Source organism: Anomaloglossus baeobatrachus, chromosome 5 (genome assembly GCF_048569485.1).
Source record: "Anomaloglossus baeobatrachus isolate aAnoBae1 chromosome 5, aAnoBae1.hap1, whole genome shotgun sequence".
NCBI classification, from domain to species: Eukaryota; Metazoa; Chordata; class Amphibia; order Anura; family Aromobatidae; genus Anomaloglossus; species Anomaloglossus baeobatrachus.
Window position 1 is genome coordinate 598642496 of NC_134357.1, and position 14501 is coordinate 598656996.

General features: G+C 49.9%; 1 protein-coding gene across 1 annotated transcript in view; it reads left to right on the forward strand.

Annotated features, from left to right (window-relative positions):
- The first annotated feature begins 220 nt into the window (after nucleotides 1-220).
- LOC142313185 (cilia- and flagella-associated protein 337-like) overlaps nucleotides 221-14501 on the forward strand; it is a 246589-nt gene continuing 232308 nt past the window's right edge. Inside the window, exons 1-9 of the mRNA XM_075352170.1 lie at nucleotides 221-460; nucleotides 558-701; nucleotides 778-900; nucleotides 1176-1341; nucleotides 7175-7221; nucleotides 7315-7452; nucleotides 8173-8361; nucleotides 8446-8637; nucleotides 9738-9998. Of these exons, the coding sequence (XP_075208285.1) occupies nucleotides 221-460; nucleotides 558-701; nucleotides 778-900; nucleotides 1176-1341; nucleotides 7175-7221; nucleotides 7315-7452; nucleotides 8173-8361; nucleotides 8446-8637; nucleotides 9738-9998 (1500 nt within the window). The remainder of the gene's footprint in view (nucleotides 461-557; nucleotides 702-777; nucleotides 901-1175; nucleotides 1342-7174; nucleotides 7222-7314; nucleotides 7453-8172; nucleotides 8362-8445; nucleotides 8638-9737; nucleotides 9999-14501) is intronic.

Sequence of the window (14501 nt, forward strand, 5' to 3'; positions counted from 1 at the left end):
TCTGCACAGGACTGCATCAAAGGCCTTAAGTTGCAAATGAGGGGTCAGCCTGACAGTTTGCCCTTTTGGGGTTCTGAGCATGGTATGAGATCAGTCAGAAGCTGCCTGTTGATTGTTTCCACACAGTTGTAGGAGACTTCTGTGTTGTGTGCATTGTGTAGTTGTATGGCATGGTGTCTTCAGGATTGGTTTCTCCCCCAGCTTCGATCAATGTGAGCGCATGCGTCTGGAGGAGAAGATCTGTCTGGATGACTTGAGGACCCTGGAGGACATCTTCACCAATCACAATGTGCAGGAGGTGAAGGCTGACAAGGTGGAGGAGCCTTCCCCAAGGAGGATGAGACAGAAGGAAACATCTCAGCGGCCCGGGTACATGACTATGAAGGAGTTTCAGGACGTCCTGGTTGCACTGTTTGGGTCGGAGTCCTGGGATGATAATACAGAACTGCTGTTTAACAAGGTACAAAGCGACCACCAGAATGCCAAGGGTGGTGGCCACATACAAGTCCTACACAACACCAACATGGCAGCTTAATGATGGTGACGTCTCTGTGCAGGTGGACACCTCCTGTGATGGATTCATTGACTGGAGCAAGTTCTGCACTTACCTTCTCCTACAATACAAGGAGAGAGACTACATGACGACACAGAAGGTGACATTGATTGGAGAGCCCATTATCAGAATGTGCGCACGTAATAAGGTCAGTGAGGCCAAGCATTTCTCAGGGACCACGTAATATCAGACTGGACCATGGGTTTATCTGTCTGTCCTTCCAGCAAGAGCCCACCTGCCGGATCCTGGCAATCAGCTGCCCAACACCTCTCTGGTTTATGAGCATCAGTAAAGGAGGAGTTGTCACCTTGTGGGATGGCGCCCTCCACCCTCAGAAGTCCTATGAGGTATGTAACAAGATGGGGAAAAGGGCCGACGAAAGGTGGCAATTTCTTGCATCACAAAGCCCCAAAAAAGTCACCAGGTGGAAGAGAAGACTGGATGTAGGAACCAGGTAAGTCGTAGACACACAAGGATCCCACCGCATACTCCTGGCTCCAGGCCTATAATGGTCCAAGCGGCCGCTCTGTGGAGTTCCAACCTTAGCTAATCCAGGACTCTTATCTATCTGTCTAGCGTCTGTAGACCTTTACCCTCACTGTCCTTCTTATTCACATTGCAGATCAATCCTATAGACTTACAAGTTGAAAGGAGAAGGTTTAAGTCTTGGGTGACGGATGCAGTCTACATGCCCAATGTGCAAAAAGTTGCTGTAGCCACCACTGGCCGTGACATCCATTTCTTTGATGTATCTACAATAAACATCTCAGAGGAGTTCCACATGTTTGGTAGGAGCTAGTGATAGGATGGGACACTCTGACCTTGGTAGTTGGACACTGACTTTGGTGATGGGAAAGTCTGACCCTGGTGGTGAGTCACTCGGACCCTAGTGATGGGACACTCTGACCCTGGTGATGGGACACTACTAACCCTGGGGATGGGATGGGACACTCTGATCTGGTGATGGGACAAGCTGACCCTGATGATGGGACACTCTAACCCTGGGGATGGGATGGAATACTCAGACCCTGGTGATGGGACATTCTGACCCTGGTGATGGGATGGAACACTCTGATCTGGTGGTGGGACACTGACTCTGGTGATGGGACACTGTGACCGTGGTGATAGGATGGCACACTCTAACCCTGGTTATGGGACATTCTGACCTTGGTGATGGGACACTTTGACCCTGGTGAGGGCACACTCTAACCTTGGTGATGGGACACTTTGACTCTGGTGATGGCACACTATGAGAGCTAGTGATGGCACACTCTAAACCTGGTGATGGGAGACTCTGACCTTGGTGGTGAGACACTCTGACCCTGGGGATGGGAGGGAACACTCTGATCTGGTGATGGGACATGCTGACCCTGGTGATGGGACACTATGACCCTGGTGATGGCACACTCTGACCCTGGTGATGGCATACTCTGACCCTGGTGATGGGACACGCTGACACTGGTGATGGGACACTTTGACCCTGGTGATGGCACGCGATAATGCTGGGGATGGCACACTCTGACCCTGGTGATAGGATAGCACACTCTGAGCTTGGTGATGGGACATTCTGATCTTGGTGATAGGACACTCTGACGCTGGTGATGGCACACTCTGACCCTGGTGAAGGGACACTTTGATCTTAGTGATTGGACATGCTGACACTGGTGATGACACACTCTGTCCTTGGTGTTGGGACACCCTGACCCTGGGGATGGAATGGAACACTCTGACCTTGGTGATGGGACATGCTGGCCCTGGTGATGAGTCATTCTGATGCTGATGATGGGACATTCTGACTTTGGTGGTGGGACATTCTGACGCTGGTGATTGCACACTCTGACCTTGGTGATGGCACACTCTGACTTTGGTGATGGGACATGCTGGCCTTGGTAAGGGGACATGCTGGCCATGGTGAGGGGATACGCTGGTCCTGGTGATGGGACACTCTGACTCTGGTGTGGGGACACTCTGACCTTGGTGATGGTGCACTCTGACCTTGGTGATGGCACACTCTGACCTTGGTGATGGGACACTGATGCTGGTGATGGGACACTCTAACCTTGGTGTTGGGACACTCTGACCATGGTGATGGGATGGAACACTCTGATCTGGTGATGGGACATGCTGGCCCTGGTGTTGGGACACTCTGACCCGGGTGATGAAACATTCTGACCCTGGTGATGGTACACTCTGACCTTGGTGATGGCACACTCTGACCCTGGTAATGGAACACTCTAACCTTGGTGATGGGACACTCTGACCCTAGTGATGCTGACCCTAATGATGACACACTCTGACCTTGGTGATGGCACACTCTGACGCTGGTGATGGCACACTCTGACCTTGGTGTTGGGGCACTCTGACCCTGGTGATGGGACATGCTGGTCCTGGTGAGGGGATGTTCTGATCCTGGTGATGGGGAACTCTGTCACTGGTGATGGGACACTCTGACCCAGATGTGTTGTGAATACATTTGGACTGGATTTCAGTTTGGGGCTCCCTCTTGTGGTCAGTGCTGGTAGTGGAGTTGGCTTGCTGAATAGAAACCAGACAGCTGAGGATGATTGGCAATCAGTTTATTCTGATTGGGCCTATATAACTGAGTAGTGTTCCCTTGTTCCTGGCTGGTGCTCAATGTTGTCTCGTGTGTGCTAAGGACCTTCTGAAGCCGGCCCTTTCTTCTATGTCTACCAGAACTCCTTACAGATAAGTTTGGTCTTTGTTCCTCTGCTGGTGGTTTCCACTTTCTTGTTGTTTTTTTCTATTTAGGTACTAAGGCTTGTCTCCTGATTTTGCCTGTGTAGAGTTCTGGGGGGAGTTGGATCATTCCCTGCTGGGAATGTCTGTGTACCTTGCTCCATATTCTGCTATGTATTTTGTTTTATCATGCTTGGTACTAATTTCAGTTCCTCCTCTCTATTAGTGTTTTGTTTGGATCCCAGTCACACCAGAGTACTGATATAGTGGGGGCAGAGTCCGTGTGGACTCAGTATTTTTCCATATCAGGCGTTTTGGTTCTTTTTCTAGAGTATTGCATGGCTGCAGACAGTGCTCTTTTCTGTCCTTTCCTATTTAGTTTGGCCTCATCTTTGCTGAATATGTCTTCTACCTGCGTATTGTGTTTTCCTACATTACCGTAATCTTTATATGCGGGGGGCTATCTATATCTTTGGGGACTGCTCCGAGGCAGATTAGCCTTTTCAGTATTTCTCTCTGTAGGAATAATTAGTTCTCCGGCTTAGTCGAGGCGACCAGGTCATCGTAGGCACGTCCACGGCTACTTCTAGTTGTGTATTAGTGTTAGGTCTGCAGTTCGGTGAGATTCCAACCACTCTGGTAACATTCTGGGTTTCCTAGTTTTTTGTCCTTTTTCTGATCCTCCTCGGTCACTGAATCATAACACGGGTGATGGTATATTTGACCTTGGTAGTGGGACACTCTGATCCTGGAGATGGGACACTGATGCTGGTGATGGGACACTCTGATCCTGATGATGAGACACTCTGACCTTGGTGATGGGATGGCACACTCTGGTTGTGGTCATGGACACTGATCCTGGGGATGGAACACTCTCACCTTGGTGATGGCACACTCTGACCCTGGGGATGGGATGGAACACTCTGATCCTGGGGATGGGACACTGATGCTGGTGATGGCACACTCTGATTCTGGGGATGGGATGGGACACTGATGCTAGTGATGGAACACTTTGACCCTGGTGATGGGACACTCTGGTGCTGGTGATGGGAAACTCTGACCCTGGTGATGCCACACTCTGACCTTGGCGTTGGAACACTCTGATCTGGTGATGGGATGGAACACTCTGATCTGGTGATGGGATATGCTGGCCCTGGTGTTGGGACACTCTGACCCTGGTGATGAGACATTCTGACCCTGGTAATGAGACATACTGACCCTGGTGATGGGACACTCTGACCATGGTGTTGGGACACTCTGACCCTGGGGATGGGACACTCTGACCTTGGTGTTGGGACACTCTGACCTTGGTTATGGCATGGAACACTCTGATCTGTTGATGGGACATGCTGGCCCTGGTGATGGGACACTCTGACCCTGGTGATGAGACATTCTGACCCTGGTGATGGTACACTCTGACCTTTGTGATGGCACACTCTGACCCTGGTAATGGAACACTCTGACCTTGGTGATGGTATGGAACACTCTGACCTTGGTGATGGTATGGAACACTCTGATCTAGTGATGGGACACTCTGACCCCGGTGATGAGACATTCTGACCTTGGTGATGGCACACTCTGACCATTGTGACGGGACATTCTGACCCTAATGATGGCACACTCTGACCTTGGTGATGGCATACTCTGACGCTGGTGATTGCACACTCTGACGTTGGTGATGGCACGCTCTGACCTTGGTGTTGGGGCACTCTGACCTTGGTGGTGGGACATGCTGGCCCTGGTGATGGGGCACTCTGTCCCTGGTGATGGGACACTCTGACCCGGGTGATGGTATAGTCTGACATTGGTAGTGGGACACTATGATCTTGGTGATGGGACACTAATGCTGGTGAGTGGACACTCTGACCCTAGTGATGGGACACTATGACCCTGGTGATGGGATGGCACACTCTGATGCTGGTGATGGCACATTCTGATCGTGGTCATGGGACACTGATCCTGGGGATGGAACACTCTCACCTTGGTGATGGCACACTCTGACCCTGGGGATGGGATGGAACAATCTGATCCTGGGGATGGGACACTGTTGCTGGTGATGGCACACTCTGATTCTGGGAATGGGATGGGTCACTGATGCTAGTGATGGGACACTATGACCCTGGTGATGGAATGGCACACTCTGATGCTGGTGATGGCACACTCTGATCGTGTTCATGGGACACTGACCCTGGTGATGGAACACTCTGATCTTGGTATGGCACACTCTGACCCTGGGGATGGGATGCAACACTCTGATGCTGGTGATGGCACATTCTGATCGTGGTCATGGAACACTGACCCTGGTGATGGAACACTCTGATCTTGGTAATGGCACACTCTGACCCTGGTGATGGGATGGCACACTCTGATGCTGGTGTTGGCACATTCTGATCGTGGTCATGGGACACTGATCCTGGGGATGGGACACTGTTGCTGGTGATGGCACACTCTGATTCTGGGGATGGGATGGGTCACTGATGCTAGTGATGGGACACTCTGACCCTGGTGATGGAATGGCACACTCTGATGCTGGTGATGGCACACTCTGATCGTGTTCATGGGACACTGACCCTGGTGATGGAACACTCTGATCTTGGTATGGCACACTCTGACCCTGGGGATGGGATGCAACACTCTGATGCTGGTGATGGCACATTCTGATCGTGGTCATGGAACACTGACCCTGGTGATGGAACACTCTGATCTTGGTAATGGCACACTCTGACCCTGGTGATGGGATGGCACACTCTGATGCTGGTGTTGGCACATTCTGATCGTGGTCATGGGACACTGATCCTGGGGATGGGACACTGTTGCTGGTGATGGCACACTCTGATTCTGGGGATGGGATGGGTCACTGATGCTAGTGATGGGACACTCTGACCCTGGTGATGGAATGGCACACTCTGATGCTGGTGATGGCACACTCTGATCGTGTTCATGGGACACTGACCCTGGTAATGGAACACTCTGATCTTGGTAATGGCACACTCTGACCCTGGGGATGGGATGCAACACTCTGACCTTGTGATGAGACATTCTGGCCCTGGTAAGGGGACTTGCTGGCCATGGTGAGGGGATTCGCTGGCCCTGGTGATGGGACACTCTGACCCAGGTGATGGTATGGAGTGACCTTGGTAGTGGGACACTCTGATCTTGGTATTGGGATACTCTAAAGGGTACTTTACCCACTGCGATATTTGTATCGATATCGCTAGCGAGCGTAACTGCCCCCGTCGGTTGTGCGTCACGGGCAAATCGCTGCCCGTGGTGCACAACATTGCTTACACCCGTCACATGCACTTACCTGGCTAGCGATGTCGCTATGACCGGCGAACTGCCTCCTTTCTAAGGGGGCGGTTAGTTCAGTGTCATAGCAACGTCACTAAGCGGCCGCCCAATAGTAGAGGAGGGGCGGAGATAAGCGGGCCGAACATCCCGCCCACCTCCTTCCTTCCTCATTGCCGGCGGGACGCAGGTACGGTGAGTTTCCTCGTTCCTGCAGTGTCACACATAGCGATGTGTGCTGCCGCAGGAACGAGAAACAACCTCGTTACTCACCAGACAACGATATTTGGTGTTTGGACGACCGCTCCAAAAACAACGATTTTTACCGCTTTTGCGATCGTTGAAGGTCGCTCGTATGTGTTGCACGCTGCGATGTCGCTAACGGCGCCAGATGTGCGTCACTAACACCGTGACCCCGACGATAAATCGTTAGCGATATCGCAGCGTGTAAAGCACCCTTAAGATTGATGATGGGGAATTCTATCCTCCTCGTGTCTCTCCATGCTCAGGTCTAGTTATTCAAACATAGACTGTCTCATTACCTAGAACAGTTTTAGGGTTCTTCTAACGTGACTTATGGATAGTTGTAGATGATGAGCCTAGAGATTCACTCTTCTGACGACTCTTCTTTTACAGCTCTAACCAATGTTGCCACCTGCTTCTACTATTGGTACAATGTGAAGGTATATATATTTATACTTTTATGTAGAACTCCTTCAATGTGAGTCATGTAGCACTGGTGATTCGGAGGAGTCACCATCCTCTTCTTCCCATAGTCCACTGGAAGCCGCTCGCTACTTACATGGGGCGATGACAAGGGCTGCTTAAATCTTTTGTGGCTTCTGAAGCCCAACTCTGGATTGTTTGAGAAGCCATTTAGCCACCAGCCAGGACCACAACAAGTTTACATGCAGGTGGGTACCAACCTTCACCTTTCTATGGTCAATGCCAGGAGGGTGGTCGATTAGGACTCCAGACTAGAAATGGTAGAAGGACATGATGGAAAATGTAAAGCTCTAATGCCGGCGTCACACGGTACGATATATCGGGCGATATGTCGGCGGGGTGACGTCGTAAGTGACGCACATCCGGCACCGTTTAATATATCGTAGCATGTGACAGCTACGAGCGACGGTGAACGAGAAAAAATACTCACCTTATCGTTGCTCGTTGACACGTAGCTCATTTTCAAAAAGTCGTTTCTTCTTCTGTGCACCGGTTGTTCATCTTTCCCGGGGCAGCACACATCGCTCCGTGTGACACACCGGGAACGATGAACACAGCTTACCTGCGGCCGCCGGCAATGCGGAAGGAAGAAAGTGGGCGGGATGTTACGTCCCGCTCATCTCCGCCCCTCTGCTTCTTCAGGAAGAGGATGTTCGCTGCCCACAGCGAGGTCGTCCGGGAGGTAAGTGCGTGTGACGGGGGTTAACGACTTTGTGGGACGCACAAACGAAGGGGGTGGGTACGATCGCTCGTGCGATCGCACGATAGATCGTACCGTGTGACGCCGGCATAAGATGTTACTCCTCCAAATGAAGATCTGAGGCTTCAGAAGGCGAATATCTAAGGAGTCTCAGGTCTTTATTACTTTGAGCACTGTGGTCACGTCTTCCCTTCATCTTCTCTCTTAGGATTTGAAGCTCCATAGCAGTTTTCTTAGTTATCAGTTTATTCCTGACGTCCACTCAGAAGCCATTACTAGAGTGATGTATGTGCCAGATTCAGAGCTCGTCATCTCCTCCTGCAGCAGCCCTCACTGCTCGGTGGTTATCATGGACATCTACAGGAGAGGGAAGGTGTACACTTGGCAGATCAGTAAGGTGGGTGGTGGTCCTCATGTGGACTGTGATGGTGACATCCCTCATCTTCTTTACTAACATCACATATCATCCATTTTGTTACAGGGGGTGCAATGCTTTCACTACTGCAAGACTCTGAACATGTTGATTACGGGGGGGCTGGACCACAAGGTTAGACTGTGGAACCAATATGTCCCAAGCCAACCCATAGCCATCCTCACAGAGCACAAAACAGCCATCATAGATGTGGTCATATATGAGCCCCAAAAACAGATCTTCAGTTACTCTAAGGACTCCGTAAGTGTGACACAACCACGGTCAAACGATACTGTCCAATGGACCAAATCACAGTGTCCAAGACCAGAGACCTTACCATGGACCACAGTGTCCGAGACAGGAGACCTGACCAGGGACCAAACCACAGTTTCCGAGACAGGAGACCTGACCAGGGACCAAACCACGGCGTCCAAGACTGGAGACCTGACCAGAGGCTAATAAACAGTGTCTGAGCTGAGAGACCTTAGTGCTCAAGACGAGAGACCTGACCATGGACAAAATCACAGTGTAGACAGAAGACCTTACCATGGACCAAACCACAGAGTCCGAGACTGGAGACCTGATCAGGAACCAAACCACAGTGTCCAAGACTGGAGACCTGACCAGAGGCTAATAAACAGTGTCTGAGCTGAGAGGCCTTAGCATGGAACAAATGTGTCCAAGAAGAGAGACCTGACCATGGACCAAATGAGTGTCCGGGGACAGGAGACCTTACCATGGACCAAACAGAGTGTCTGAGATAGGAGACCTGACCAGGGGCTAAACAACAGTGTCTGAGCTGAGAGACCTGACCATGAAACAAATAGTGTCCGAGACGAGAGACCTGACCAGGGGCCAAACCACAGTGTCCGAAACAAGAGACCTGACCAGGTGCTAAATAACAGTGTCCGAGACAATAGACCTGACCAGATGCTAAATAATAGTATCCGAGACAAGAGACCTGACCAGGGGCTAAACAACAATGACCGAGACAGGAGACCTGTCCAGGGCCTAAACAACAGTGTCCGAGATGAGAGACCTCCTCATGGATCAAACCACAGTTGGACCACAAGGTTAGCCTGTGATACCAATATGTCCAAAGCCAAACCATTATGCCAAACTATTATGGACCAGTCACAGACTGCTCCTCTCCTCCAGGTCCTCGGTGTCTATATTATGGACCGTTGACAGACTGCTCCTCTCCTCCAGGTCCTGGGTGTCTCTATTATGGACCGGTTACAGACTGCTCCTCTCCTCCAGGCCCTGGGTGTCTCTATTATGGACCGGTCACAGACTGCTCCTCTCCTCCAGGTCCTGGATGTCTGTATTATGGACCAGTCATAGATTTCTCTCTTTCTCAGGTCCTGAAGGTCTGGGACGTTACCTTGCACCGCTGTCTACAGACAATAGTGTTGAAGTTCCCTTGTATACAGCCTGGGCGCATACTAGAACATGGCGGCTTTCCTTTCTTACTGACTCCGTCCCCTCCACACTACTTGCTGGTCGCTTACGCAGACTATATTGGGATGTTGACGTTCGCCCAGGCCAACCCTAGCGAGGAGGATTCGGCCACTCACATGGCTCCGCTCTCTAGACTCGTCTATAACGACCTCTTACATCAGGTGGGTGAGCCGGGCCGTGGCCATTCCTGGTCCTATCTACAGAGGTGAGAGAGACTCTGGGCTGTATATAAGAGAGAGGGACTCTGGACTGTATATAAGTGATAGGGACTCCGGGCTGCATATAAGTGAGAGGGACTCCGGGCTGTATATAAGTGAGAGAGACTCCGGGCTGTATATAAGTGAGAGGGACTCCGGGCTGTATATAAGTGAGAGAGACTCTGGGCTGTATATAAGTGAGAGGGACTCCAGGCTGTATATAAGTGAGAGGGACTCCGGGCTGTATATAAGTGAGAGAGACTCCGGGCTGTATATAAGTGAGAGGGACTCCGGGCTGTATATAAGTGAGAGAGACTCTGGGCTGTATATAAGTGAGAGGGACTCTGGGCTGTATATAAGTGAGAGGGACTCCAGGCTGTATATAAGTGAGAGAGACTCTGGGCTGTATGTAAGTGAGAGGGACTCCAGGCTGTATATAAACGAGAGGGACTTTGGGCTGTATATAAGTGAGAGGGACTCCGGGCTGCATATAAGCGAGAGGGACTCCGGGCTGTATATAAGTGAGAGGGACTCCGGGCTTCATATAAGTGAGAGGGGCCCGAGCTGTATATAAGTGAGAGGGACTCCGGGCTGTATATAAGTGAGAGAGACTCCGGGCTGTATATAAGTGAGAGGGACTCCAGGCTGTATATAAGTGAGAGAGACTCCGGGCTGTATATAAGTGAGAGGGACTCCAGGCTGTATATAAACGAGAGGGACTTTGGGCTGTATATAAGTGAGAGGGACTCCGGGCTGCATATAAGCGAGAGGGATTCCGGGCTGTATATAAGTGAGAGGGACTCCGGGCTTCATATAAGTGAGAGGGACTCCGGGCTGCATATAAGCGAGAGGGACTCCGGGCTGCATATAAGTGAGAGGGACTCTGGGCTGTATATAAGTGAGAGGGGCCCCGGGCTGTATATAAGTGAGAGAGACTCCGGGCTGTATATAAGTGAGAGGGGCCCGAGGTGTATATAAGTGAGAGAGACACTGGGCTGTATATAAGTGAGAGGGACTCCGGGCTGCATATAAGCGAGAGGGACTCCGGGCTGCATATAAGTGAGAGGGACTCTGGGCTGTATATAAGTGAGAGAGACTCCGGGCTGTATATAAGTGAGAGAGACTCCGGGCTGTATATAAGTGAGAGGGACTCCGGGCTGTATATAAGTGAGAGGGACTCCAGGCTGTATATAAGTGAGAGGGACTCCGGGCTGTATATAAGTGAGAGAGACTCCGGGCTGCATATAAGTGAGAGGGACTCTGGGCTGTATATAAGTGAGAGAGTCTCCGGGCTGTATATAAGTGAGAGGGACTCCGGGCTGTATATAAGTGAGAGAGACTCCGGGCTGCATATAAGTGAGAGGGACTCTGGGCTGTATATAAGTGAGAGAGACTCCGGGCTGTATATAAGTGAGAGAGACTCCGGGCTGTATATAAGTGAGAGGGACTCCGGGCTGTATATAAGTGAGAGGGACTCCAGGCTGTATATAAGTGAGAGAGACTCCGGGCTGTATATAAGTGAGAGAGACTCCGGGCTGTATATAAGTGAGAGGGGCCCGAGGTGTATATAAGTGAGAGAGACACTGGGCTGTATATAAGCAAGAGGGACTCCAGGCTGTATATAAGTGAGAGAGACCGCGAGCTGTATATAAGTGAGAGAGACTCCGTGCTGTATATAAGTGAGAGGGGCCCCGGGCTGTATATAAGTGAGAGAGACTCCAGGCTGTATATAAGTGAGAGAGACTCTGGGCTGTATATAACTGAGAGGGACTCCGGGCTGTATATAAGTGAGAGAGACTCCGTGCTGTATATAAGTGAGAGGGACTCTGGGCTGTATATAAGTGACAGGGACTCCGGGCTGTATATAAGTGAGAGGGGCCCCAGGCTGTATATAAGCGAGAGGAACTCCGTGCTGTATATAAGTGAGAGGGACTCCAGGCTGTATATAAGTGAGAGGGACTCCGTGCTGTATATAAGTGAGAGGGACTCCGGGCTGTATATAAGTGAGAGAGACTCCGTGCTGTATATAAGTGAGAGGGGCCCCGGGCTGTATATAAGTGAGAGAGACTCCAGGCTGTATATAAGTGAGAGAGACTCTGGGCTGTATATAACTGAGAGGGACTCCGGGCTGTATATAAGTGAGAGGGACTCCGGGCTGTATATAAGTGAGAGAGACTCCGTGCTGTATATAAGTGAGAGGGACTCTGGGCTGTATATAAGTGAGAGGGACTCTGGGCTGTATATAAGTGAGAGAGACTCCGGGCTGTATATAAGCGAGAGGAACTCCGTGCTGTATATAAGTGAGAGGGACTCCAGGCTGTATATAAGTGAGAGGGACTCCGTGCTGTATATAAGTGAGAGGGACTCCAGGCTGTATATAAGTGAGAGAGACTCTGGGCTGTATATAAGTGAGAGGGACTCCAGGCTGTATATAAGTGAGAGGGACTCCGTGCTGTATATAAGTGAGAGGGACTCCGGGCTGTATATAAGTGAGAGGGACTCCAGGCTGTATATAAGTGAGAGGGACTCCGTGCTGTATATAAGTGAGAGGGACTCCAGGCTGTATATAGGTGAGAGAGACTCTGTGCTGTCTATAAGTGAGAGAGACTCCGGGCTGTATATAAGTGAGAGAGACTCCAGGCTGTATATAAGTGAGAGAGACTCCGTGCTGTATATAAGCGAGAGGGAGTCTGGGCTGTATATAAGTGACAGGGACTCCAGGCTGTATATAAGTGAGAGAGACTCTGGGCTGTATATAAGTGAGAGGGACTCCGGGCTGTATATAAGTGAGAGAGACTCCGTGCTGTATATAAGTGAGAGAGACTCTGGGCCGTATATAAGTGAGAGGGACTCCAGGCTGTATATAAGTGAGAGAGACTCCGGGCTGTATATAAGCGAAAGGGACTCCGTGCTGTATATAAGTGAGAGAGACTCTGGGCTGTATATAAGTGAGAGGGGACCCAAGGCTGTATACAGTTAGGTCCAGAAATGTTTGGCCAGTGACACAATTTTGGCGAGTTGGGCTCTGCATGCCACCACATTGGATGTGAAATGAAACCTCTACAACAGAATTCGAGTGCAGATTGTAACGTTTAATTTGAAGGTTTGAACAAAAATATCTGATAGAAATTGTAGGAATTGTCACATTTCTTTACAAACACTCCACATTTTAGGAGGTCAAAAGTAATTGGACAAATAAACCAAACCCAAACAAAATATTTTTATTTTCAATATTTTGTTGCGAATCCTTTGGAGGCAATCACTGCCTTAAGTCTGGAACCCATGGACATCACCAAACGCTGGGTTTCCTCCTTCTTAATGCTTTGCCAGGCCTTTACAGCCGCAGCCTTCAGGTCTTGCTTGTTTGTGGGTCTTTCCGTCTTAAGTCTGGATTTGAGCAAGTGAAATGCATGCTCAATTGGGTTAAGATCTGGTGATTGACTTGGCCATTGCAGAATGTTCCACTTTTTTGCACTCATGAACTCCTGGGTAGCTTTGGCTGTATGCTTGGGGTCATTGTCCATCTGTACTATGAAGCGCCGTCCGATCAACTTTGCGGCATTTGGCTGAATCTGGGCTGAAAGTATATCCCGGTACACTTCAGAATTCATCCGGCTACTCTTGTCTGCTGTTATGTCATCAATAAACACAAGTGACCCAGTGCCATTGAAAGCCATGCATGCCCATGCCATCACGTTGCCTCCACCATGTTTTACAGAGGATGTGGTGTGCCTTGGATCATGTGCCGTTCCCTTTCTTCTCCAAACTTTTTTCTTCCCATCATTCTGGTACAGGTTGATCTTGGTCTCATCTGTCCATAGAATACTTTTCCAGAACTGAGCTGGCTTCATGAGGTGTTTTTCAGCAAATGTAACTCTGGCCTGTCTATTTTTGGAATTGATGAATGGTTTGCATCTAGATGTGAACCCTTTGTATTTACTTTCATGGAGTCTTCTCTTTACTGGTGACTTAGAGACAGATACACCTACTTCACTGAGAGTGTTCTGGACTTCAGTTGATGTTGTGAACGGGTTCTTCTTCACCAAAGAAAGTATGCGGCGATCATCCACCACTGTTGTCATCCGTGGACGCCCAGGCCTTTTTGAGTTCCCAAGCTCACCAGTCAATTCCTTTTTTCTCAGAATGTACCCAACTGTTGATTTTGCTACTCCAAGCATGTCTGCTATCTCTCTGATGGATTTTTTCAGCCTCAGGATGTTCTGCTTCACCTCAATTGAGAGTTCCTTAGACCGCATGTTGTCTGGTCACAGCAACAGCTTCCAAATGCAAAACCACACACCTGTAATCAACCCCAGACCTTTTAACTACTTCATTGATTACAGGTTAACGAGGGAGACTCCTTCAGAGTTAATTGCAGCCCTTAGAGTCCCTTGTCCAATTACTTTTGGTCCCTTGAAAAAGAGGAGGCTATGCATTACAGAGCTATGATTCCTAAACCCTTTCTCT